This window comes from Nerophis lumbriciformis, linkage group LG03 (assembly GCF_033978685.3).
Source record: "Nerophis lumbriciformis linkage group LG03, RoL_Nlum_v2.1, whole genome shotgun sequence".
NCBI classification, from domain to species: domain Eukaryota; kingdom Metazoa; phylum Chordata; class Actinopteri; order Syngnathiformes; family Syngnathidae; genus Nerophis; species Nerophis lumbriciformis.
In genome coordinates this window covers 70,188,335-70,216,333 of record NC_084550.2, presented here as the reverse complement: position 1 = coordinate 70,216,333, position 27,999 = coordinate 70,188,335, and the positions used below count along the sequence as shown (strand labels likewise).

At 38.2% G+C, this 27,999-nt stretch overlaps 1 protein-coding gene across 2 annotated transcripts; it reads left to right on the top strand.

Moving 5' to 3' along the window:
• The first annotated feature begins 123 nt into the window (after positions 1-123).
• Positions 124-27,475, top strand: tcea1 (transcription elongation factor A (SII), 1). Of its 2 annotated transcripts, none has more exons than XM_061941904.2 (10): positions 124-369; positions 7,885-7,947; positions 8,030-8,135; positions 12,414-12,513; positions 12,593-12,738; positions 14,490-14,546; positions 14,722-14,876; positions 18,678-18,824; positions 26,611-26,682; positions 27,072-27,475. In XM_061941904.2, exons 1-10 carry the CDS (start codon positions 295-297, stop codon positions 27,078-27,080), a joined length of 930 nt encoding a protein of 309 aa, XP_061797888.1. In that variant the 5' UTR covers positions 124-294; the 3' UTR covers positions 27,081-27,475. The 2 variants fall into 2 exon arrangements, with proteins under 2 accessions (XP_061797888.1, XP_061797886.1); XM_061941902.2 differs by having other exon boundaries at positions 125-369; positions 12,590-12,738.
• The last annotated feature ends 524 nt before the right edge of the window (positions 27,476-27,999 follow it).

Sequence of the window (27,999 nt, the reverse complement as noted above, 5' to 3'; positions counted from 1 at the left end):
TGTCTATATTAGTTATATTAGCCTACTATCAAAATGACTTTAAAAGTCTTATATAAAACACGATTGCTGCACTGAAAACATGTTTTGAGTGCAGCAATCGTGTTTTCCGTATGGATTAGCTCCCCCTGCAGCCATCTTGCATCGACTAGTCAGGTCTGCTCCAGAGCGGAGGGGTCAGTCGGGATCCGCAGAGCTTTTTCCTCAGACTGGCTCGCTTTCATTTTCTGGATATTTCCCCCCCTTCTCGTCCCTCTAACGCCTCATTGTTGGACTCCCAAGGTCTAGTCGGTCATCATGGGCAAGAACGAGGAAGAGGAGATCATTCGAATCGCTAAGAAAATGGACAAAATGGCGCAGAAGAAAAACGGGGTAATGTGATGATGAGAATGAATGCTCGCGGTCAGTGAGTAAAGTGGCCATTAGCCGGACACCGTCCTCAATATGCTCGTCTGTCGTGATGTTTTATTCTGTTTCAGAGCATTTCCCTCCATGTGTAGTGCTGCTGCTGTCTTTTAACAAGGTCCTCCGGGGGCTAACCTACCTGTTGTTCTGGCCACCCGGCTAGCTAGCAAACACTTAGCTCGCGCGGGCTAGCTGTTAGCCGCTAGCAATAACATGATCTCTAAAACATTGTTTTTCAAGCGCCGGATACAGTCTAGTGTGCCGTGGGAGATGATCTAATTTCACCTATTTGAGTTAAAAATATTTTTTTGCAAACCAGCAATTATAGTCTGAAAATGATGTGTTGTTGTTGAGTGTCGGTGCTGTCTAGAGTGTAATACTCTTCCATATCAGTAGGTGGCAGCAGGTAGCTAATTGCTTTGTAGATGTCGGGAACAGCGGGAGGCAGTGCGCAGGTAAAAAGGTGTCTAATGCTTAAACCAAAAATAAACAAAAGGTGAGTGTCCCTAAGAAAAGGCATTGAAGCTTAGGGAAGGCTATGCAGAACTAAACTACAACTGAACTGGCCACAAAGTAAACAACAGTGTTGGGTTAGTTACTGAAAACCAGTAACTAGTTACAGTTACTACCGTATTTTCCGCACCATAAGGCGCCCTGGGTTATAAGCCGCGCCTTCAATGAACGGCATATTTCAAAACTTTGTCCACCTATAAGCCGCCCCGTGTTGTAAGCCGCATCTAACTGCGCTAAAGGGAATGTCAAAAAAACAGTCAGATAGGTCAGTCAAACTTTAATAATATATTAAAAACCAGCGTTCTAACAACTCTGTTCACTCCCAAAAATGTACGCAAATGTGCAATCACAAACATAGTAAAATTCAAAATAGTGCAGAGCAATAGCAACATAATGTTGCTCGAACGTTAATGTCACAACACACAAAATAAACATAACGCTCACTTTCTGAAGTTATTCTTCATTCATAAATCCCTCGAATTCTTCTCCTTCGGTGTCCGAATTGAAAAGTTGGGCGGATATGGGATCCAAAATGGCCGGCTCCGTCTCGTCGAAGTAATCGGAGTCAGTGTCGCTGTTGTCCAGCAGTTCTGTGAATCCTGCCTTCCGGAAAGCTCGGACCACAGTTGTGACCGAAATATCTGCCCAGGCATTTACGATCCACTGGCAGACGTTGGCGTATGTCGTCCGGCGCTGTCTCCCTGTCTTAGTGAAGGTGTATTCGCCTTCTGTCATCCACTGTTCCCACGCAGTTAGCAGTCTAGCTTCGAATGCCCTGTTGACACCAATATCTAGCGGCTGGAGGTCTTTTGTCAATCCACCCGGAATGACGGCGAGTATTGAATTAAGCGCGTAAGCGTGCCTCTTAATGTGATGTTATGAGCTAGCAAATATAACAACTACACTACCCAGCATGCAACGGTAGTGACGAGCATGCGCGGTAGCCCTGAGAAGCGTTGTTGTATGCTGGCAGTTAGAATGTGGTTATGAGCACGCTGTGAGTAAACGTTGAGAACTCAGTTAACACGCCTCGTCTGCATTATTTATAATTAGACAGACAACACACTTAATAGGAGCCATTTTGGGGTCTTTACATAAACACACAAATGGAAATGAAACGTCACATATCCCAGCATGCACCGCGCGCTTCTTCTTCTTCTACGGGGAAAAAAGATGGCGGCTGTTTACCGTAGTTGCGAGACCGAAACTTTATGAAAATTAATATTAATATTAACCCATATATAAGGCGCACCGGATTATAAGGCGCACTGTCAGCTTTTGAGAAAATTTGTGGTTTTTAGGTGCGCCTTATAGTGCGGAAAATACGGTAGTTGCTTTATTTCAAAAGTAACTCAGTTACTAACTCAGTTACTTACACCAAAAAGTAATGCGAGTTACTTATACCAAAAAGTAATGCGTTACCGTGAAAAGTAACTAGTAGTGATGGGTTGATGAGGCGTCATGAAACGTTTCGACACATTGCAAAACTGTATTGATACTGTGTCAATACTGTGTCACTAAATACTGACATCTGCTGGACATTAAAAATCCCTACAGGCAACCTATGGACCGACTCAACTGACACTGATTTGATGCCCTAGTACAGGGGTCACCAACCTTTTTGAAACCAAAAACTACTTCTTGGGTACTGATTAATGCGAAGGGCTACCAGTTTGATACACACTTAAATAAATAAATATATTGTCATTTTTAAGTTACACGTAAGTGTGATTTAAACAAGAATAGCTAAATAAATAAATTTATATATATATAAAAAATGGGTATTTCTGTCTGTCATTCCGTCGTACATTTTTTTTTCCTTTTACGGAAGGTTTTTTGTAGAGAATAAATGATGAAAAAAACACTTAATTGAACGGTTTAAAAGAGGAGAAAACAAGAAAAAATTGAAAATAAAATTTTGAAACATAGTTTTTCTTCAATTTCGACTCTTTATAATTCAAAATTCAACCGACAAAAAGAAGAGAAAAACTATCTTATTTGAATCTTTTTGAAAAAATTAAAAAAAGAATTTATGGAACATCATAAGTAATTTTTCCTGATTAAGATACATTTTAGAATTTTGATGACATGTTTTAAATTGGTTAAAATCCAATCTGCACTTTGTTAGAATATTTAACAAATTGGACCAAGCTATATTTCTAACAAAGACAAATCAGTATTTCTTCTAGATTTTCCAGAACAAAATTTTTAAAAGAAATTCAAAATACTTTGAAATAAGATTTAAATTTGATTCTACAGATTTTCTAGATTTGCCAGAATAATTTTTTTGAATTTTAATCATAGTAATTTTGAAGAAATATTTCACAAATATTCTTCGTCGAAATTTTTTTATTTTTTATTCTTTACAATAAAAAATAAATAAATTTACTTCAACATTGATTTAAATTGTCAGGAAAGAAGAGGAAGAAATTTAAAAGGTAAAAAGGTATATTTGTTTAAAAATCCTAAAATCATTTTTAAGGTTGTATTTTTTCTCTAAAATTGTATTTCTAAAAGTAATAAGAAGCAAAGTAAAAAATAAATGAATTTATTTAAACAAGTGAAGACCCATCCATCCATCCATTTTCTACCGCTTATTCCAAGTGAAGACCAAGTCTTTAAAATATTTTCTTGGATTTTCAAATTCTATTTGAGTTTTGTCTCTTTTAGAATTAAAAATGTCGAGCAAAGCGAGACCAGCTTGCTAGTAAATAAATAAAAATTAAAAAATAGAGGCAGCTCACTGGTAAGTGCTGCTCTTTGAGCTATTTTTAGAACAGGCCAGCGGGCGACTGATCTGGTCCTTACGGGCTACCTGGTGACCGCGGGCAACGCGTTGGTGACCCCTGCCCTAGTATATACAATAATATAAACCAAGTCATTGTATTTCATTTAGGATTATTTCATATCTTCATTTAAATAAAAATATCTTTTTATCTTTTTTAGATGCAGTCAATAAATAATGTGAACATGTATCATTACATGGAAATCTAAGAGAACGTGTTGTGGATGATTGTGGACTGGGAATTTTTTTAATTTTATTTTTTACACAAAAAAGTTTTTCCGACGTATTACATTTTAGACGATTTCTCTTCTTAGTTATTATTTCTCCGGCTGTAGAAAAGAGCCGCTCACAGGGCACAGAGGAGGCGTCAGTGCGACACAGTTCGCGTATCGGTCACGTGACCAAAACAGCTCATGATCGGTCACGTGACTTTCTAAAAGCGGTACGTGCACCGACACAGGGTTTTGCTCTATGAGCTCGACGCATGCGCCGATGCATCGGTGTTGCCGGACCCATCACTAGTAACTAGTTACTTCTTCTACTTTTTTTTTTTTTTAAAGCTCCCATTAATGCCCTTTTAGCCTTCATTTCAGTACTGTTATTGCACTGGAGAATAATACAATGTGTTGACCAACTTGACATGCATTTGCATCACTGAACTCTCAATCAATCAATGTTTATTCATATAGCCCTAAATCACAAGTGTCTCAAAGGGCTGCACAAGCCACAACGACATCCTCGGTACAAAGCCCACATAAGGGCAAGGAAAAACTCACCCCAGTGGGACGTCGATGTGAATGACTATGAGAAACCTTGGAGAGGACCGCATATGTGGGTAACCCCCCCCCCCCCCCCCCCCCTCCCTCTAGGGGAGACCGAATGCAATGAATGTCGAGTGGGTCTGACATAATATTGTGAGAGTCCAGTCCATAGTGGATCCAACATAATAGTAAGAGTCCAGTCCATAGTGGGGCCAGCAGGACACCATCCCGAGCGGAGACGGGTCAGCAGCGCAGAGATGTTCCCAGCCGGTCCACCCCGGGTCCCGACTCTGGACAGCCAGCACTTCATCCATGGCCACCGGACCTGTGCCCCCCGCCCTCCACAAGGAAGAGGGGAGCAGAGGAGAAAAGAAAAGAAACGGCAGATCAACTGGTCTAACAGGGGGGTCTATTTAAAGGCTAGAGTATACAAATGAGTTTTAAGATGGGACTTAAATGCTTCTACTGAGGTAGCATCTCTAATTGTTACCGGGAGGGCATTCCATAGTACTGGAGCCCCAATAGAAAACGCTTTATAGCCCGCAGACTTTTTTTGGGCTGTGGGAATCACTAATAAGCCGGAGTTCTTTGAACGCAGATTTCTTGCCGGGACATATGGTACAATACAATCAACAAGATAGGACGGAGCTAGACTGTGTAGTATTTTATACGTAAGTAGTAAAACCTTAAAGTCACATCTTAAGTGCACAGGAAGCCAGTGCAGGTGAGCCAGTATAGGCGTAATATGATCAAACTTTCTTGTTCTTGTCAAAAGTCTAGCAGCCGCATTTTGTACCAATTGTAATCTTTTAATGCTAGACATAGGGAGACCCGAACTCTGCTAAGCAATGTGCTCTACATACAACACACAAAGACAAAGATATGTTTCAAAGGGACAATTTGTTTCAGGCCAGAACAAATGAACAAAACTATTTTAAATAGCTGCAACATAAGTAACAAACGACATAATAACAACATAGCTGTAAAACTGGCTTCACCTAAGGAAGGCACACGTGACATACACAAAGCCTAACCAGGCAGATTTGAATTGTTGTTTTGGGCAGTAGACAGGATCTTTGATCCAAGACACAACTTATATTTAACTAAAATGTTCTTTTCTTTGTGCTCAAGAAAAGAAGTGAGAATATTTCATACTGGCCAACCTTCCCGAATTTCAGTGCCTCTCCCCAGGACAACCATTCTCCCAAATTTCTCCCGATTTCCAGCCGGACTTAAGGCACGCCCCCTCCAGGTCCGTGCGGACCTGAGTGAGGACAGCCTGTCGTCACGTCCGCTTGGCCAACCAAAAAGTAACCACGGAACACTATACCGTGTAGTGTTCTGTGGTTACTTTTTGGTTGGCCAACGGTTTACGTTGTATTGCGCACCCCCCTCCCCTTCCCACACCCACACCCAGACACACACAGAGCGCGCCTCTTGTGACACAAGAGATTCAGAAGGACGACACTGCAGCGCTGCAATAAAACACACTCAGATCTTCTGTTTCTAGCCGATACTACATAAAAAATAACGTAAAATAACGCAGTAACGCATCATGTAGTAACGGTAACTGAGTTATTGAATATAAAAAATAACGCGTTAGATTACTAGTTACCGCCGAAACTAACAGCGTTACTTTGTAACGCGTTAGTCCCAACACTGTTAAACAAAAACAGAATGCTGGACGACAGCAAAGACTTACTGTGGAGCAAAGGCGGCGTCCACAATGTACATCTGAACCTGACATGACAATCAACAATGTCCCCACAAAGAAGGATAAAAACAACTGAAATAGTCTTGATCGCTAAAACAAAGTACCGTATTTTTCGGACTATGAGTCGCAGTTTTTTTCATAGTTTGGCCGGTGGTGCGACTTATACTCAGGAGCGACTTATGTGTGAAATTATTAACACATTACCGTAAAATATAAAATAATATTATTTAGCTCATTCACGTAAGAGACTACACCAGTGGTTCTTAACGTGGGTTCGATCGAACCCTAGGGGTTCGGTGAGTCGGCCTCAGGGGTTCGGCAGAGCCTCTGCCACAGAGGTCAAGACACACCCAATTCATCGTGAAAATAAAAACTTCTCCTTATCGGAATATTATGGATACCCCCAAACAATGTTCCCTCTAATTTCCATCTGATTTGCAGGTGTGTAATTTGTTGTAAGATCATGCACTGTGTTGGTTTTGTTCTTTGAACAAGGTGATGCTCATGCACGATTCATTTTGTGCACCAGTAAAAAACATATATTGAAAATTTTTTATTTTTTTTTCCACTAAAGAAGGGTTCGGTGAATGCACATATGAAACTGGTGGGGTTCGGTACCTCCAAAAGTTAAGAACCACTGGACTAGACGTATAAGATTTCATGGGATTTAGCGATTAGGAGTGACAGATTGTTTGGTAAACGTATAGCATGTTCTATATGTTATAGTTATTTGAATGACTCTTACCATAATATGTTACGTTAACATACCAGTTGGTTATTTATGCCTCATATAACGTACACTTATTCAGCCTGTTGTTCACTATTCTTTATTTATTTTAAATTGCCTTTCAAATGTCTATTCTTGCTGTTGGCTTTTATCAAATACATTTCCCCAAAAAATGCAACTTATACTCCAGTGCGACTTATATGTTTTTTTCCTTTTTTATTATGCATTTTCGGCTGGTGCGACTTATACTCAGAAAAATACGGTAGATGTGGGAAATATTGCTCAAAGGAAGACATGAAACTGCTGGGGCGGCATAGCTTGATTGGTAGAGTGGCCGTGCCAGCAACTTGAGGGTTCCAGGTTTGATTCCCGCTTCCGCCATCCTAGTCACTGCCGTTGTGTCCTTGGGCAAGACACTTTACCCACCTGCTCACAGTGCCACCCACACTGGTTTAAATGTAACTTAATTATTGGGTTTCACTATGTAAAGCGCTTTGAGTCACTAGAGAAAAGCGCGATATATATATAATTCATTTCACTTCACTGCTACAGGAAAATAGCAAAAAAAAGAGAAAAAGCCACCAAAATTGGAGCGCAAGACAAGAAGTAAAACACTACACACAGGAAAACAGCAAAAAAGTCCAAATAAGTCATGTCGTGATGTGACAGGTGGTGACTGTACACCTACTTTGAGACAAGAGCTATATTGATGCATGCTTGGTTATGCTTTAAAGTCATAGTCAATGACTTTTTACTGTCAACTGTGTTTAGTTTTTTTAATGATTTCTGCTGGTGGTGCAAAAAATGTGCCTTGGCTCAAAAAAGGTTGAAAAACACTGCTCTAAAATATAAGCATAGAATGACGTAACCAGCCTGATCACCCCATTCCCACACAATCATTTAACTGAATGGCAGGAAGCTAGTGACCTCATATTATAGTCCACATGGCGGGTTTTAATGCAGTGATTATATCCCTCTTTAGTCTGGGGCTTTGGACCTGCTAAAGGAGCTGCGCAGCGTCCCCATGACTCTGGAGCTGCTTCAGGTACATGGAAAAAAAAAAGGTCACACTTCATGTTTCAATCAAACTTCCAGTGATGTTTAATGCTGATCGTGTATGTCCGCAGTCCACCAGAATTGGGATGTCTGTCAACGCCATCCGCAAGCAGAGCACAGATGAGGAGGTGACATCACTAGCCAAGTCTTTGATCAAGTCATGGAAGAAGCTTTTGGGTAAGTAAAAACTCTTTAAATCAATGCATACTTAAATGTTCTAGCTGGGAAATGACTGCATATAGCACAGACAAAGTGCAAACTAGATAAGAACCAATTAGTAAAAGTTAATAAAAACTAAACATGGGAACACGATTGTTGCTCAACTAGCCACAATTTTGTTTGTTTTTTGAAAGTGACAAATGCAGGTATACATTTCAAAGTGTCAGGTAGAGAGTTCCATAATTGTGCTCCTTTTATTGAAAAGGCAGTCTGGGCAAAAAGATGTTCCACGGAATGGAACGCAACAGTTGCCTTTTGACGTTGCTCGGGTGGTATATCTGGTATCACTTTGCAGTCGGGTGATTGCCTTGCAGAGCAATTGGGGAGCAGAGTGATTTAAGCATTTAAAAAACAGTTTGACTGTTGGTAAAACTTAAAATATTGTATTTGGTCAAATTTGGCAATGATGATATGGTATACTCTTCTTGTCTAGGACTTTCAAGGCGTGGTTATAAAGACACTCAATGGTCTTGATTGATGGCTGGTGTGCCTGGGACCATGTAGTTAAGCCATAAGATATGTGTGAAAGAATCATTGGATTCATAAAAGTAAAAGCACAGCTGAGAGTTAAGCAGTTTCTTATAATCTTAAAACAGCTTAGGTTTGCCTTCAGGGTTTTACACATTTTCTTAATGTGACTTTTAAAATTCAGCTGATAGTCTATGATTATGCCCAAATATTTTACTTTAGGTATTTGTTCAATGAGCTCCTCATATTCAGAAGGTGCAGTAGCATGACAGCCTATGGCCCCGTTTACACTAAGCCGGATAAGGTTATCCAGGGTAAATCCCAACTAACCTTATCCGTGTCTACACACAACAATGCCACCGTTTAAGACCCCCTCCGTCCGCCAGCGCAACACGACCTAATACGCATGCGCGGAAAATGCGCATGTCATAGTTGCTTTGTGTGCAAGTTCTTAAATATAACTTATCTGAACAATATCCAGTGTTGTGGTATTTCAATTAACTGGAATCCATTGTGTTGTGGGGCCCTGTTGTAGTGAATCACACCTGAGCCATCATAAATTAATCAAATTGTTAATAAACACGTGAAAGTACACATAATGACAAAGAACATTATACAACATTTAATGTAGGGATCTAGATATCTGGTCAGGATACTCCTCACTCTTTTTCCTTCACCTTCATTGTCCATTCCTTTTTGGTGACTTTATATACTCTGGACCGAGACGTTGAGTCCGCGACGTACATGGCGGACAATAACTGACACAGTCTGCTTTGCCAGTCCAAAAGCATTCGCCATTTTCTGTAGTCTTCCCTCGACGGCCAGGTAATACAAAGCACGCGCTACCTATTTTATCACATCCACGGGAGCCCGCATTCTCGTTGTTTCTCCTTCGATTAAATGGACAAAGTTTTTCGGTAAGTAGAATCACAGCTGACCTCCTAATTCTAAAGTTCTCTTGCCGTCTGAAAAGTGTTGTATCCCAAATAGCTGCAATCGTTTACTCTTAAGGTATTCATGTGTGATTTCCACAGGCGTCTGTACATGTAGAAGGCAAGGCAAGGCAAGGCAGCTTTATTTGTATAGCGCTTTTCATACACAAGGCAGACTCAAAGTGCTTCACAGACAACAAAGTGAAATGAAATAAAATAAAAGCAAAATTAAAATGCAGACAATAAAAATAAAAACAGTGCGGACGTTAAAAGTTCAAAGATTAAAAGATTTAGCTGAAAGCTAAGGTGAACATAAAAGTTTTCAGTCTAGTTTTAAAAGTAGTCAGAGTTGGGGAAAGTCTGACATCTTCAGGAAGTTTATTCAAGCTATTTGTTGCATAGTGACTGAATGATGCTCTCCCTTGATTTGAGTTTACTCTGGGAACCGCTAACAGATTGCTCTCAGAAGATCTTAGTGATCTAGAGGGCTTATATAGTGGGAGCATATACTTGGGCCCTAGACCATGTAGTGATTTATATGTGAGCTGGAGGATTTTGAAATCAATTCTCTGATGTACAGGGAGCCTATGTAAGGATTTAAGAATTGGTGTAATGTGCTCACATTTTTTGGTCTTTGTTAGAACTCTAGCAGCAGCGTAGAAGAAGGAGAAACACGGGCATGTCTGGATGACTCGCCTCCATTTTTCCAGTGGTTAGCTTCGGTTGTTATGAAGCTGTCTGTGGCGCGTTCTTTCTGACGTCACTTCCTGACTTCACTTCCTCTCCGAACTCAGTTTGTAAACGATCAATGAGTCCATACAAAGCTGAGAGCCGGAGATTCAAGAAACACACGGCACACTTACCCGTGTGAAAACTTATCCAAGGAGGGGTACCTTAAACAATGGGTTAGTGTGGCTGAAACGGGGCTTAGGCTAAACAATTATTCATTTAAGGGGTTATCTGGCTTAGTGTAGACATAGCCTAAAAGTCTGGAGAGCTGGGTTCTAACCTATGTTGGAACATCTCTATGTGGATTTTGCATGTTCTCTGTGCTTGTGTGTTTTCCCTGAGTACTGCGGCTTCCTCCGCATCCCAAAAACATGCATGTTGCGTTAGCTGTGGGCTGTGGCCCCAAGGACTTTCCAGGCTCAAAATCCCTCGTTTTTTTTCTGGGGATCGGAAATAAATTTTGCCGGGCAGAACAATATTTTAATGTGGAACCAACCCAAACTAATTTTAAGGAGGCACGTAAATAAGACCGCCCAATAAACAGCCCATCCTGAAGAGATGGTCAGAAAGTGACTTGAAGATGATCTATAAAACATCATCGATGCAACATTTTGACCAAATAACCACCATTACATGTTATGTAGATCACAAGGATATGTTTTAAATGTAGGATAAACACAATATAACCCCTTTAAGAGGATGGTGTATTACTAGTGAGAAAATTGCAAAGTGGGAAAAGCTAAATATCGACACAAGAGTTACAAGTCATTTATTAGCAGTCGGTTATAAGTTCTGTCAGTTTTTATCATTTTTCCATTAATCGCCCATCTCTCTATTGGTGGTTATTTAACTGTGTACACATTGTTATTGTTTGATGTCCAATATTAAGCCTATCTATTTAAATTATTGGACTTTTTTATTTTACAAAAATTATACAAAAGGCTTATAGTGGGCATATTATTATATATTTTTTCTAATTTGAAAACACTTCCTTGTGGTCTACATAACATGTAATGGTGGTTCTTTGCTCAAAATGTTGCATAGATGATGTTTTACGCATCATCTTCAAGCCGCTTTCTGACAGTCTCTTCAGGATGCACCGTTTTGTGGGCGGTCTTATTTATGTGGCTCACTTTCGGCAGAGCCTTTTCTCTGTCATCTTTGTCGTACCGTTGTAGCGTGCAAGGACGCAAGTGGAAGAAGTGTCAAAAGATGGAGCTAACTGTTTTAATGACACTCAGACTTTTTACTTCAATCAATAACGGAGCAGCATCTCCTCATCCGTGGCTCACTAGTGCAACAACAACACCGGAAAAGTGTCCGGTGAAAAACCGTTCCACCGGAACTGTCTAATAACTAAAGTTCCTTGGGTGAATAATGTAAAGTCACTACACCGGTATGTTTTAGTGCTTTCATGGTGAGTTTACTGACAGATATAAGTAAGAACTTTACACTACTTTATTAGAAATGGCAACAGCGGAGGATGAATGTCCCATAACAAGAATATAGACAAAAAGAAGAAGTCCTTTGACTACGGCACGGACTACAAAGGTGGACGTGTGCACATTTTCAGGACTTATGCAGATCCCAAATACAGATCAGCAGGTACCAGAAGGTAAGAAAAGTTGCATTTGCATAATATTGCAAAACAAAACGCCAGATAATGTCTTACCTTATACACACACCGTAATAATACTCTATGTTGAAGCACAGTACAATCCACCAAGCGATGCGGCTTCATAGCTTACCAAAGTCGTACTTAAACATTTTGATAGATCTTTGAGCACTATGTGTAATGTTCTATATTTTCAATGGAACATACACAATTTTAGTGTTGTTTACTCGAGTCATATTGCAGTCTACACGTATCTCTTATGTGTGACGGCCATCTACTGGTCACACCTATCATTTCACCATATACCAAACAAAATAACTTTGAGGTCGGTAAGCACAACCAAAAATATTCCGTACAATTGGCGCACCGAGTTATAAGGCGCATTGTCGAGTTTTGAGAATAAGAAAGGATTTTAAGTGGGCCTTATAGTCCTAAAAATATGGTAATTGTGGCGGAAATGACTGGAGATAAATGCTTTTTGTTGGTCTGCAGACGGCCCTGCGAGTGGAGACAAATCCTCAGACGAGAAGAGGAAAGAGCAAGGCGCCCCTGTTTCGCCCTCGCAGGGAAGCCCGGAACCAAAAGAAGAAAGGTAACAAGAAGAGTTTTGTAGTTGTTGGCGTGTAAGTTTGTGTCTGTTATGTGTCTGTGTTGTATTGATTTGCTAGCAGCTCCAGCAGTAATTCCAGCAGCAAGAGCGAGCACGCTGACGTCTCAGCCAACACGCTAATCAACACTTTCCCTCGTGCTCCCACCACCTCGGACTCCATAAGGATCAAGTGTAGAGAGTTGCTGGCCAATGCCCTTCAGACCGGAGGTATTATTTTGATCATGAAAACTAGAATTAGGGCTGCACGATTCATCGATTTTAAATCGTAATCCAATCATCATTCATGACACTGTTAAGATTAAAAAATCGTTAAATCGACATTTTTAAAATGGTGTCGCTATATTTAGTTAGGAGAGGTATAAATTAAAAGTGAAAGGAGTGTGTCTTGCCTCGTGCATTTATCAGGTAATCAAATACAAGCGGTCATAAAAGGGGAAGTGTTCACCGCATGAGCAAAAATCTGCCTTTTGTTTAGTTTTTTGAAAGTTATTTATACAAAGTTTAATGTATGTATGTTCTAAAAAGAACTACCGTATTTTCCGCACCATAAGGCGCCCTGGGTTATAAGCCGCGCCTTCAATGAACGGCATATTTCAAAACTTTGTCCACCTATAAGCCGCCCCGTGTTATAAGCCGCATCTAACTGCGCTAAAGGAATGTCAAAAAAAACAGTCAGATAGGTCAGTCAAACTTTAATAATATATTAAAAACCAGCGTGATGTGGGCGCGCATGGAGTCGTATATCAACATGGACGGAGCTGCGTGAAAAAAGCCACCCGGCCTCTTCGCGTAAACTTACCTTAACCACTCGCTCATCTTTTCTTCATCCATCCATCCCTTCGAGTTAGCTTTTATGATGACGCCGGCTGGAAAGGTCTCTTTTGGCAAGGTCTTCCTTTTGAATATCACCATGGGTGGAAGTTTCTGGCCATTAGCATGGCAAGCTAGAACCACAGTGAAGGATGACTTCTCATTCCCTGTGGTGCGAATATTCACCGTACGTGCTCCCGTTGTATCCACAGTGCGGTTCACAGGAATATCAAAAGTCAGTGGAACCTCGTCCATGTTGATAATGTTCTCTGGCCGGATCTTTTTTTCAGCTATCTTGTTTTTACAATATGCACGGAAAGTAGCCAGCTTTTCTTGAAAGTCTTTAGGCAGTTGCTGTGAAATAGTAGTCCGTGTGCGGATGGAGAGATTGCGTCTTGGAAACCTGTCGCTTAGTAGGAGCCATTTTGTGGTCTTTACAGATGTAAACACACAAAGGAAATGAAACGTAATATCCGCGCGCTTCTTCTTCTTCTACGCGGGCAGGTGGTTGCTTACAGTAGAAGAAGAAGCGCTTCCTGTTCTATGGGGGCGGGTGCTTACCTTGGCGGTTGCTTGCGTAGAAGAAGAAGCACTTCCTCTTCTACGGGGAAAAAAGATGGCGGCTGTTTACCGTAGTTGCGAGACCGAAACTTTATGAAAATGAATCTTAATATTAATCCATATATAAAGCGCACCGGGTTATAAGCCGCACTGTCAGCTTTTGAGTAAATTTGTGGTTTTTAGGTGCGGCTAATAGTGCGGAAAATACGGTAGCCTTTTTTTTAAGCTTATTTCATTACAAATAACATGATGATGTTAGCAACCCCACTGCTCTGTTGTCTTTTGTAGTTTTGTTTTTTTCACAAAATTTCATTTTTAGGCCATATCACCTGATATGATATGATAGATATAGCCTTTTTTGTTTTAGCTTATTTCATTACGAATAACATGATGACCTTTGCAACCCCACCGCTCTGTTGTCTTTAATCAAAGAATCGTAATTGTTGAAAAGTTTTCAGAGAAAAAAAATCTGGATTATATTTTTGGCCAAAATCGTGCAGCCCATCATTATTATTATTATTACTATGTTAACAACTATTGTCAATATAACTTAAGTGGGTAGTTCTTCACTTGATGTCTGTTTGCAGAGGATTATATCGCCATCGGTGCGGATTGTGATGAACTTGGCGCTCAAATTGAGGAATATATCCTTTTTCTGCTCATCCATCCATCCATTTTCTACTGCTTGTCCCTTTCGGAGTAGCGGGGGGTGCTGAAGCCTATCTCTTGTCAAGCGATAATATTTATTTTGGTGAATAGCCTGAAGGACATAGTTTTGTAGTCCTCAAGCAGATCTTAAGCTCCTTGACGAAGGATTACGCATATTCCAAGAGTTTAAGAACACAGACATGAAGTACAAGAACCGCGTGCGGAGCCGAATTTCCAACCTGAAGGACATGAAGAATCCCAACTTGAGGAGGACAGTGCTGTGTGGGAGCGTCACCCCCGAGCAAATGGCCAAGATGCCCGCTGAGGTATGTTTACTGACCACCCAAAGCATCTCATATAGTGTTTATTGTTACTTAACTGCAGGAATTACCAGGCGGGGAGGTCATCATGTCTATACATGCATTTTTACAAAAAAGATCAACTATGTTTTGTAGGCATGGGAATCTTACAACAACTCATGATTTTATTTGATTCCGATTTTTGGAGTGCCGATTCAATTCAGATTCGATTCTCAATTCAAACTAGTTCTCGTAATACCGTATGTTATTTTGTAAACAATTACGATAAAACCTTTACAAAACAGGTTACAAAAGCTCATCTTGGTTGCTGACGTATGAGATATATGTGGAGATGCACTAAAAACATATTTTTAAATATTGAGTTTGAGTTTGAGTTTATTTCGAACATGCAAGTATACAACATGATACATCACAATCTCCAGTTTCTCTTTTCAACATGTTCGAAAAGGAGTAGGAAGAAGCAGAGCTTATTTAATCCTACACCTTTTCTTTTACATAACAGTTGCTAAAACTTTTGTTCACTTCCTGTTCTCAATTTATTCACAATATACTCCATAAGTAATCACAATAAAATAAGTAAATAAATAATAATTGGTGAAGTAAGTTACATTTCATATGTTGAGATAAGTAAGATTATTTTGTGAGTGAAAGAATGAAAGAATGGATGAGTTAAATAAATTCAGAATGTTTATCATGGTTCTTCTTCTTTGTACTTTGTAAACACTTTAAGTTTGAAGAGTTTCTTGAAGTGGATCATATTAGTACATTGTTTGATTGCTTTGCTTAATCCATTCCATAATTTAATTCCACATACTGATATACTGAGGGTCTTAAGTGTTGTACGTGCATACAAATGTTTTAAATTACATTTCTCCCTAAGATTATATTTCTCCTCTTTTTTTGAGAAGAATTGTTGTATATTCTTGGGTAGCAGGTTATAGTTTGCTTTGTGTATAATTTTAGCTGTTTGCAAATTCACTACGTCGTAGAATTTCAGTATTTTTGATTCAATAAATAAAGGATTTGTGTGTTCTCTATATCCAACATTATGTATTATTATAACTGATCTTTTTTGTAACACCGTTAATGAATGAAGTGTACTTTTGTAATTATTTCCCCATATTTCTGCACAATAACTCAGATATGGTAACACTAGTGAGCAGTAGAGAATATGAAGTGATTTTTTGTCTAGAACATGTTTTGCTTTATTCATTATTGACGTGTTTCTTGCTACTTTATGTTGTATATTTTTTTACGTGAGATTTCCAGTTCAACTTATCATCAATCATTATACCTAGACATTTGGTTTCATTTACTCTTTCAATTTCTATTCCGTCTATTTGTATTTGTGTTTGACTTTCTCTTCTACTGTTACCAAATAGCATTATTTTAGTTTTACTGAGATTCAACGATAGTCTGTTTTTGTCAAACCATCTTTTTAATTTGTTAATTTCTTCTGTTATTATTTGTAGTATCTTCTGTGTGTTCTCTCCTGAACAAAACGTTGTTGTATCATCCGCAAATAATACTAACTTTAAATCTTTTGTAACTTTACAAATGTCATTTATATATAGATTGAATAATTTAGGTCCTAGTATTGATCCCTGAGGTACACCACAGGATATATTTAACGTTGTAGAGGTGTGTTCGCCTAGCTTCACGTATTGTTTCCTGTTCATTAGATAACTTCTTATCCAGTTTAAGACTAATCCTCTGATGCCATATCGTTCTAGTTTTTTTATTAAAATATTGTGATTAATTGTGTCAAATGCTTTAGTTAGATCCATAAAAACTGCTGCCGCACATTTTTTATTATCTATAGCATTGGTAATTTCTTCTGTAATTTCAATTAAAGCCATCGAAGTTGAAACATTAGCTCTGTATCCATATTGATTTTCTTCGAGTATTCTATTTTTATTTATGAAACTCTCTAATCTGTTATTGAACAGTTTTTCAATGATTTTAGAAAATTGTGGAAGTAAGGAAACAGGTCTATAGTTTGTAAATTGATGTTTGTCGCCAGTCTTGTAAATTGGTGCAACTTTAGCTATTTTCATTTTGTTTGGAAATGTACCTGTTTGAAATGATAGGTTACTAATATACATTAATGGTCCTGAGATCTCTTCAATAACCTTTTTTATCGTTTCCATATCAATTTCATTACAATCAGTTGATTCTTTAAAAAAAAATTTAGAATTTTGAAAATTATTGATTTAGAATCAGAATAAAACAAAATGTGAATTCCAATTTGAATACATTATTCTAGTCACCCCTAATATTTTGATAAGGGTGTAACGATACGCCATAACCACTAAAGGTGGGGGAAATAATCGATTTTTTGATGCGTTGAAATTCGGATATGAATGATTCTAAAATCGATGAATAAAAGTCAATAATAAATGTTTTTATTGTAAATAAAGTAATGCGGACAGTTCTAAAATTTGGCTGACTGCAGCTAGCCACCTCCCTGAGAGATCCAACCAGCTCCTTCATCATAGGGCACTTATGTTACAGTTTTGCACACATTTCTATTAATTTAATAAATGTAATGGGAATTTCTTATTAAAAGTGCTCTGTTTTTAAAAGTTGCAGGTGATAAACGTGTATTTGGTGAGACGAAAGGAAATATAAAACTGAGTTAATATACTTAAATTAAAGATGCATCAATAATTGATAGTCGAATTGTAGCTCCTGAATCGTAATCTTTAATCAAACCGAATATTCCCACATCTAATAACCACGGCTCAGTGCCTACCACAGTTTTAAAAGGGAACTACACTTTTTTGGAATTTTTCCTATTGTTCACAATTATTACGAGATATGACTTTTTTTTTTTTGCATTCTAAATCAATGCGATCAAAAGTTTGCTTACAATGGAGCCTATGGGAGCCACGCAATTCCGCCAATGAAGCCCTTAAAAACATCCAAACACCTCCATTTAGGTTTTATATACATGATGTAAGTATATATGTAACGTAGCAAAGGGCACATTTATAATAACATTTAATATTTCCATATTTTGAATATTTTAAGAATATAATTATTTTAAGAATACTCGGCGCATTAATTTAAAAAACGCATTACGACTTTATGAGAGCCAACAAACATAATAAAAATCACTCACCAGTATTGTGCAACATCTGCTGTCATTAGGATGCCGACTGTTTGGCTGTTCATATATTCCCATCTAGATGAAGAATGACTCATAATCCTCACAAAGAAAATTTTTTGTCGGAATACCTACTCAGACGTCTTCTGTCCAGGTGAGAAGCATGATTTGTGATCTAGAATAAACTTACAGGGAGCAAGGAAGCAGCTGATCACTCGATGATGTAAACATAGGGACACACCAAAGTGATCACGGCGTCGCTATATAGTTTGTCAGCTTTAGCGCTTATAATAATAATATCACTAATACTTAGTTAATAGTCAAGTCACAAAATTTAAATGGAGTATTGTTGGCGGTTTTTGAATGGTTATTTATTGGATTTTAAGCGCGGAATAGAGGAGCTCCCATTGGCTACGCTGTAAGCAGACTTTTATTTACAAGTTAGAATGCATACAAAAAAAATCCACCCGTCATGTCTTTCATAATGATTGTGAACGATAGGCTACATTTTTAAAAAAGCGCAATTCCTTTTTAAGGCCGCGGTTTGGCTCAATTTTACAAAACGTTAAACTGCTTTGCTTTGCTCTAAAGGCAGTCTGTGTTGTAGTAAAGGCATGATAGCATCAGTCATTGGAACCACCTGTGTTATCTTTTTGATTGTTTAAGATTAATCTTTGTCACTTTTCTTCTTTCTGCAGGAAATGGCCAGCGACGAGCTGAAAGAAATGAGGAAAAATCTGACCAAAGAGGCCGTGCGGGACCACCAAATGGCCACCACGGGTGGCACCCAGACAGATCTGTTCACCTGTGGCAAGTGCAAGGGAAAGTGCTGCACCTACACACAGGTACATCCTTTGGACTCATTTCATTGGTCTAACTCAGGTTGTCACCATAGCAGAATTTCATTACTCAATACCGATACCTGTGAATTTACCCGATTTTTGATCTTTATTCAATACCAGGATAAAAACAAAAAATAACTGAATCTGCAACTTTTAAATTTGCTACTTTATTGAAAAATGTCAAGTATTTAAGATCACTGTGCTTCAACATCTTTTCGCACATAATTTAAATTGCAGTATCAGCTGCCAAGAGGTTACATACCTGCCAACTACTCCGGTTTTCCCGTAATTAGTACGGTTTTCATCAACCTATTCCGGGTAACGGTTGCAGTGATAAAAAATACGGTTTTTCATTCATTAAAAAAAAATGTTTTTTTTAAAGTTTTATTCACGAAATCGCGTAACAACAATCACAATCGACACTGCTTCCCGTAACTTCCTATCGAGCCATTCCGAATGCCATGCGCGAGGCTATTTATAGCACCGCTGCCAAGCACGAGGCACCTGTTGCCATTGTTTCCAAACGAGCGAACGATCATGGAATCAGCCGGAGAAAAATCGCAAACGAGTCTTAAACCGAAAAGAAAACTGCAGTCATTCCGTGAAGAATATTCAAAAGCCTATCCGGGAATAATTATCCGTTCCAAAAAGGGTGAAAACTACGCGAATTGCACCTTGTGCAGACAAGATTTTTCGATCGGACACGGAGGAATTAGCGATGTAAAAGACCACGTTGGGACAAAAAAACACAAGTCTAATGCCGTTGCCGTTGGATTTTAGCCACAAAAAGGTAATGACACCAATGTTATCTATTGGAATTGTTTAGTACTGTTATACTGTTAAAAGTGTTTATACTATTTATGCTTTCAAGTCCAAGTTGAAGAAATCTTGTTAAATGTTGACAGCATAACTACCAAAATACAGAAGTATGTCCTTAATATTTTTGCAGTGCTATTTCTGCTGAAAAGTTAAAATGATTACATTAGAGATGTGATGTGCCACTTTTCAAGTGTCTGATGGCTTCAATTAATTTTCATGAATTTTTCATATTTTGAATTCTTTTGAAAGGCTTACCAAAAAACTACATTTGAATTGTAATTCCATGCTATTGACAGGACTATTAATTTTAATGAAGTTAGCTTACCATGTTTACAGTATGATAATTGTGATAGAAATGTGAATTTTAGGCACAGAATATTTTTTACAATTGAACAAGGCAGTAGATTATACAAGCTTGGACAGAAAGTTAATAATGACACCAATTTTTTTTTTAATGGAATTGTTTAGTACTGTTTTACCATTTGTTTACTGTAAAAAGTGTTTATACTGTTTATACTTTCAATTAACAAATTTAAGTATTGTGAAAGGTTGACAGGATAACTGGCATTAACTGTCAAAATAATTTCAAACTATTGAAGTTAGCTTACAGAATAAACATGTCAATCAACCCATATGATGTTTGCTGTAATATTTTTGTTTTGAAAAGTCACTGTGACTGATAGAAAAGTGATGGTTTTAGCAACATTTTAACCTGTCTGAATGCAATCAATCATTTTGCGTCGGGGGGGCGAACCTGAACCCCCCACCAGGACTTTGTCCTGGACCTACCGGGGCCTGCGGCCCCTGGACCCTGGCTACTAGGTTTTTCTGATTTCAAAAGTTGGCAGGTATGAGGTTACTATACATTTATATATACACTATAGTATACATACAAAAGAACAGCAATGTTCTATAACCTCCAAATATATGAAAACCAACAATGTTGTGCTTATAAATAATATTCTCAATGTTCTTTCGATATGGTGGTAGTGTGACATCATCAAATATTTGTTTATATTTGTTGTTAGTATCAAGTAAGTGTTGCCAAAAGACGGAAGAGTGTCTCTAAGCTGCGTCTTAGCACTTACAGAAGTAGTAAAGGTTTCGTCGTGAGATTCTATAGGTTTTCTGCACGCTGGCTGTGTTAATGCACACTTCCTAGGAAAAGTCTGTTGGAAGATACCGCATTAGTAAACTGTAGGCAAGCAGTAGTGCTTGGTATAATCTTAGATGGAATCGAATCCGCCTTTATTGACTGTTAATGTGTGTGTTTGTGTCGTGTTTGTGTGAATGTGTTTGACTGTGTCGGTGTGTGTGCGCGCGACCATTCCTGTCCAGCGTCGCGACAGTCAGGCTCGTCATGATGTAATAATGTCCAATCAGCGTTGTGCCTCTTCAAAATAGAACAAAGATAAAGAAAAAGTTGAACACGAGCAGAAACCAATACAGATTTAGAGCTAACTTTTCAACATCAATGGCATTCATCAAAAATACTAGAAGAAATGACCAACGCAATAGATGGTATACAGTGTGCAGCTCTAGTATTTATGGATTTAACCAAAGCCTTTGACACAATCAATCATAATATCTTAATTAATTAATTACAACGGTATGGAATCAGAGGACTAGAATTGAATTGGATAAGAAGCTTTTTAACCAACAAGAAGCAATACATGAAGCTAGGCGAACACACATCTACTATGCTAAATATATCTTACGGCGTACTCCAGGGGTCAATACTCGGACCAAACAACATTTGTAAAGTTACAGAAGACTTAGTTAGTTTTATTTGCAGATGACACAACTGCATTTTGTTCAGGAAAGAACACACAGAAGCTAATGCAAATAATAACAGGAAATGAACAGATTGAGGAGATGATTTGACAAAAACAGATTATCTTTGAAACTCAGTAAAACTAAAATAATGCTTTTTCAATAATGAATAGAGCAAAATACTTTCTGGACCAAAAATCACTCCATATAATTTACTGCTTGCTTGTGTTACCATATTAAGTTAAAGTTAAAGTGCCAATGATTGTCACACACACACGAGGTGTGGCGAAATTATCCTCTGCATTTGACCCATCACCCTTGATCACCCCCTGGGAGGTGAGGGGAGCAGTGAGCAGCAGCTGTGGCCGCGCCCGGGAATCATTTTTGGTGATTTAACCCCCAATTCCAACCCTTGATGCTGAGTGCCAAGCAGGGAGGTAATGGCTCCCATTTTTATAGTCTTTGGTATATCTGAGTTATTGTGTAAAAAATAAATAAATAAAATAAAGTTTGATGTAGAGAACATACAAATCCTTTATTTATGGAATCTTAATGACTAAAATTCAATGATTTGGTGCAGCTGCATACAGCAAAAATTATGTACAAAGTAAATTATAACCTGCTACCCAAGAATGTAAAGCAATTTTTCTCAACAAAAGAGGAGAAATATAACCTTAGTGGAAAATCAAATTTAAAACATATGTATGCACGTACAACACTTAAGACTTGTAGCATATCAGTATGTGGAATTAAATTATGGAATCAATTAAGCAAAGAAATACAACAATGTACTAATATGATTCACTTCAAGAGGTTGTTCAAACTAAAAGTGTTTACTACAAAGTAGAAAAATGTTGATTAATATCTTGGACTTTATTTAAAATTGTATATAACTCATCTCATTATGAGAATCAGAATTGATTTGAAGACTTATAAAGACAACTGCTGTATTTGGAAATTCCATACAGAATGTAAACTGTGTTACAAGATGAGAACAGGAAGTGAACATATATGTTAGAAATTGATATGAAGTAGAAAAGGGGTAGGATTATATAAGCCGTGCTTCTTCCTACTCCTTTTCGGACATGTTGTAAGGTGAATAAATAAATATAAACAAAAATAAAATAACCATACCATGACCATACCATAAATGCATAGACACAAATCACACTTTCACTTGTAATGCGTACCTCTACTCGCGACCTCGGTAATTGGCACACATTCCCCTTCTTCTACATCTTGTTCCAACATATTGAATTTGAATCTCATAAAAGATCTTAAACACAAATTTGAAAGGTCTTAAAAATCTATTTACCGTATTTTTCGGAGTATAAGTCGCTCCGGTCGAAAATGCATAATAAATAAGGAAAAAAAACATGTATAAGTCGCACTGGAGTATAAGTCGCATTTTTTGGGGGAATGTATTTGATAAAAGCCAACACCAAGAATAGACATTTGAAAGGCAATTTAAAATAAATAAAGAATAGTGAACAACAGGCTGAATAAGTGTACGTTATATGAGGCATAAATAACCAACTGGTATGTTAACGTAACATATTATGGTAAGAGTCATTCAAATAACTATAACATATAGAACATGCTATACGTTTACCAAACAATCTGTCACTCCTAATCGCTAAATCCCATGAAATCTTATACGTCTAGTCTCTTACGTGAATGAGATCAATAATATTATAATGTGTTCATCATTTCACACATAAGTCGCTCCTGAGTATAAGTCGCACACCCGGCCAAACTATGGAAAAAAACTGCGACTTATAGTCTGAAAAATACGGTATACACTTTATTTCAATCTGCCGGAAAACAATTACTTAAGTAAAAATATCACAGATTACATTACAAAACATGATCGTAATGTACCGTATTTTCCGCACTATAAGGCGCACCTAAAAACCACAATTTTTCTCAAAAGCTGACAGTGCGCCTTATAACCCGGTGCGCTTTATTACGATTCATTTTCATAAAGTTTCGGTCTCGCAACTTCGGTAAACAGCCGCCATCTTTTTTCCCGGTAGAACAGGAAGCGCTTCTTCTTCTACGCAAGCAACCGCCAAGGAAAGCACCCGCCCCCATAGAACAGGAAGCGCTTCACCCGCCCCCATAGAACAGGAAGCGCTTCACCCGCCCCCGGAAGAAGAAGAAAAAACGCGCGGATATCACCGTACGTTTCATTTCCTGTTTACATCTGTAAAGACCACAAAATGGCTCCTACTAAACGATCCGGGTCATAAAAAGACGCAATCTCTCCATCCGCACACGGATTACTACCGTATTTCACAGCAACTGAACCGCACTGTGGAACGGGAGCACGTACGGTGAATATTCGCTCCACAGGGAATGAGAAGTCATCCTTCACTGTGGTTCTAGCTTGCCATGCTAACTTCCACTCATGGTGATATTCAAAAGGAAGACCTTGCCAAAAGAGACCTTTCCAGCCGGCGTCATCATAAAAGCTAACTCGAAGGGATGGATGGATGAAGAAAAGATGAGCGAGTGGTTAAGGGAAGTTTACGCGAAGAGGCCGGGTGGCTTTTTTCACACAGCTCCGAAGGCGAACACACCTTCACTAAGACGGGCAGACAGCCTCGGACGACATACGCCAACATCTGCCAGTGGATCGTAAATGCTTGGGCAGATATTTCGGTCACAACTGTGGTCCGAGCTTTCCGGAAGGCAGGATTCACAGAACAACAGCGACACTGACTCCCGATGACTTCTACGAGACGGAACCGGCCATTTTGGATCCCACGCTAGCGCAACTTTTCAATTCGGACACCGAAGACGAAGAATTCGAAGGATTTACGAATGAAGAATAACTTCAGAAGGTGAGCGCTATGTTTATTTTGTGTGTTGTGACATTAACGTTCGAGCAACATTACCGGTATGTTGCTATTGCTCTACACCATTTTGAATTTTACTATGTTTGTGATTGCACATTTGTACATTTTGGGACAGAGTTGTTAGAACGCTGGTTTTCAATATATTATTAAAGTTTGACTGAACTATCTGACTGTTTTTTTGACATTCACTTTAGCGCAGCGTTTTTTTGACATTCACTTTAGCGCAGCGTAGGCGCGGCTTTTAGTCCGGGGCGGCTTATTGGTGGACAAAATTATGAAATATGTAATTCATAGAAGGTGCGGCTAATAATCCGGTGCGCCTTATAGTGCGGAAAATACGGTAAGAGGATTTTTTTAATCTGCTGTTGGACCAGATGTGACGCATAGCACTATTATTGTAAAGCCAGAAGTGGGTAATTGGTATGAGAAGAGGTGTCTTGACATGTTATGACGAAAGTCTCCAATTAAAAAGTGACTCTGGACTTCCTGTCTACTGTCTGTTTTTCTGCTGAGCTTTAATTCCATTTTACTAAAGCAATTACTGTAACAATCTACATTTTATGTTGTCAATGCACTCAACTGTATTGTAAACACGGTTGTAAAGCTCCACCTCTCTACAAGTGGCAAAGCGCTCCAGGCGTTCACTCCAATGATTTTTATTTGATTTTATTGTTAATTAAAGATTGATATTAGTACGGACCATTCTAAAAAAGTGCAATTTGGTATGGAAGTATTTTGACAACCCTTGGTCTAACTAGCATACCTGCCAACTACTCCGGTTTTCCCGTAATTAGTACGGTTTTCATCAACCCATTCCGGGTTACGGTTGCGGTGATAAAAAATACAATTTTTCATTAATTAAAAAAAAAAATTTTTTTTAAGTTTTATTCACGAAATCGCGTAACAACAATGACAATCGACACTGCTTCCCGTAACTTCCTATCGAGCCATTCCGAATGCCATGCGCGAGGCTATTTATAGCACCGCTGCCAAGCACGAGGCACCAGTTGCCATTGTTTCCAAACGAGCGAACGATCATGGAATCAGCCGGAGAAAAATCGCAAACGAGTCTTAAACCGAAAAGAAAACTGCAGTCATTCCGTGAAGAATATTCAAAAGCCTATCCGGGAATAATTATCCGTTCCAAAAAGGGTGAAAACTACGCGAATTGCTCCTTGTGCAGACAAGATTTTTCGATCGGACACGGAGGAATTAGCGATGTAAAAGACCACGTTGGGACAAAAAAACTCAAGTCTAATGCCGTTGCTAGCGATACAAGTGGAAAACTTTCAATGTTTTTCGTCGCCCAAACAGATTCTTTGGATGTGATAAATGCCGAAGTTTTATTTACGGAGGCAATAATTGAGCATGGACTTCCAATCGCACTGGCTGATCACATGGGACAGTTATTTCGGAAAATGTTTCCCGACAAAATTTGGATTTTAGCCACAAAAAGGTAATGACACCAATGTTATCTATTGGAATTGTTTAGTACTGTTATACTGTTAAAAGTGTTTATACTATTTATGCTTTCAAGTCCAAGTTGAAGAAATCTTGTTAAATGTTGACAGCATAACTACCAAAATACAGAAGTATGTCCTTAATATTTTTGCAGTGCTATTTCTGTTGAAAAGTTCAAATGATTACATTAGAGATGTGATGTGCCACTTTTCAAGTGTCTGATGGCTTCAATTAATTTTCATTAATTTTTCATATTTTGAATTCTTTTGAAAGGCTTACAAAAAAACTACATTTGAATTGTAATTCCATGCTATTGACAGGACTATTAATTTTAATGAAGTTAGCTTACCATGTTTACAGTATGATAATTGTGATAGAAATGTGAAATTTAGGCACAGAATATGTTTTACAATTGAACAAGGCAGTAGATTATACAAGCTTGGACAGAAAGTTAATAATGACACCAATTTTTTTTTTAATGGAATTGTTTAGTACTGTTTTACCATTTGTTTCCTGTAAAAAGTGTTTATACTGTTTATACTTTCAATTAACAAATTTAAATATTGTGAAAGGTTGACAGGATAACTGGCATTAACTGTCAAAATAATTTCAAACTATTGAAGTTATCTTACAGAATAAACATGTCAATCAACCCATATGATTTTTGCTGTAATATTTTTGTTTTGAAAAGTCACTGTGACTGATAGAAAAGTGATGGTTTTAGCAACATTTTAACCTGTCTGAATGCTAATAATCATTTTGCGTCGGGGGGACCCTGGACCCTGGCTACTAGGTTTTTCTGATTTCAAAAGTTGGCAGGTATGAACTAGGCATCAGAAAGGGATTTTTCAGTGTTATATTTTTGTTTTTTGCAGGTCCAAACTCGCAGTGCTGATGAGCCCATGACCACGTTTGTCTTCTGCAATGAGTGCGGAAATAGGTGGAAGGTATGTTGCTTTTTGAATATTTTATGGATCCCTGCTTAGACTTTTACTAATTATTACTTGCGGTCAGAAACAGTTTCAACATCTACTGTATATTTAAGGATGCACTGTCCTTTTTGAAGAACGGTGGCTCGTTAAAAAGGCTGCCTTTGGTTATGTATTGTTCACATGTATTGTATTCTGTATTGTATGATATATTTAAATAAGCAAATAATGTCATGTTCCAGTCAGTATGTATGTCGATTTCCTCATTTACATTTTTTTACATTTTGCTGTGTTAAGCATTTAATATACTCATTCACTTGCTTCTATCATTCAGGCCACTGGTTTTTATTGCATATGTTTTATGTGGATATTGTTGATTTGGCTTTTTTTCTTTGTGTGTGTCTTAGTTCTGCTGAGTCTGCAGGCTTCTTCCTTGGCGCTTGGACAAGTAGCAAAAACTCTGGACCAGATTGGAGCTTTTTATCATGTGGTAGATAAGCATTGTGCACCAAACACGGTGTAAGGATGCCACTACAATTGGACTAAACACCTTGTTGATAGTTTGAGCTAATTGTAAAAGCCTTGACAAGCTCCAAGCCCCTTACTTTCTCATGCAATCTTATATTGTCAATAGTTGTTTCCCCTTTATTAGATGTATGCAATCAAGCTTGACTCATTCTTTTTATCAGCGTTTTTATACGTAGTTTTAACACAGTGGACAGTGTTGTTCTGCTTTCCCTACACAACAACACAATATTGTTTTATTTAATTTCCCAATAAAGTGTATTCAATTTGATTACAAAAACAAAAACCATTGCAGTTGATGGACACAGGTAAAAGACAAAGGCAAGAGAAAGCAGTGTTTACTTATGGTGGCTTTCTTTGTCCACATGCAGTACAGTATAACAGATAAAGGTGACCTATTATGTAAAACTGAGTTTTAATGATGTTTACGAGCACCAAAAGTGAGACAAATCCATCATTTGTCTGCTTTACTTGTCACCTTTGAAGTTCTGTGTTCATCACGTCAAGGAAAAACCTTTCTCATGGCCATGGGACCGACTCCAATCTCGATGATAGCACACCGTGTTTACGTCTACCACTTCACAGTGCGCAGCTTTGTGAAAAGAAAGAAGGTGGGTCTCGCCACACATCTGAATATGAAGTTTGGAGTTCTTCCAACTTACCGCCAGTCAGGATTTGAACGTTTGATCATCTTGCTTTTTCCTAGTGAGAAAGTTAACCTAGAACAGGGTTCCCCAAACTTTTTGACTCAGGGGCCACATTTGGTTACATTTTTAAATGTTTTATTAATTTAAGTATTATATATATATA

What these genes read in the sequence shown, in the direction of transcription:
- tcea1 (XM_061941902.2), top strand. Translation starts at nt 295, where the DNA reads ATGGGCAAGAACGAGGAAGAGGAGATCATTCGAATCGCTAAGAAAATG. An exon ending in TGACTCTGGAGCTGCTTCAG is followed by an intron (nt 7,948 to 8,029) that starts GTACATGGAAAA and finishes GTATGTCCGCAG; the next exon opens with TCCACCAGAATTGGGATGTC. An exon ending in TGGCCAAGATGCCCGCTGAG is followed by an intron (nt 14,877 to 18,677) that starts GTATGTTTACTG and finishes TTCTTTCTGCAG; the next exon opens with GAAATGGCCAGCGACGAGCT.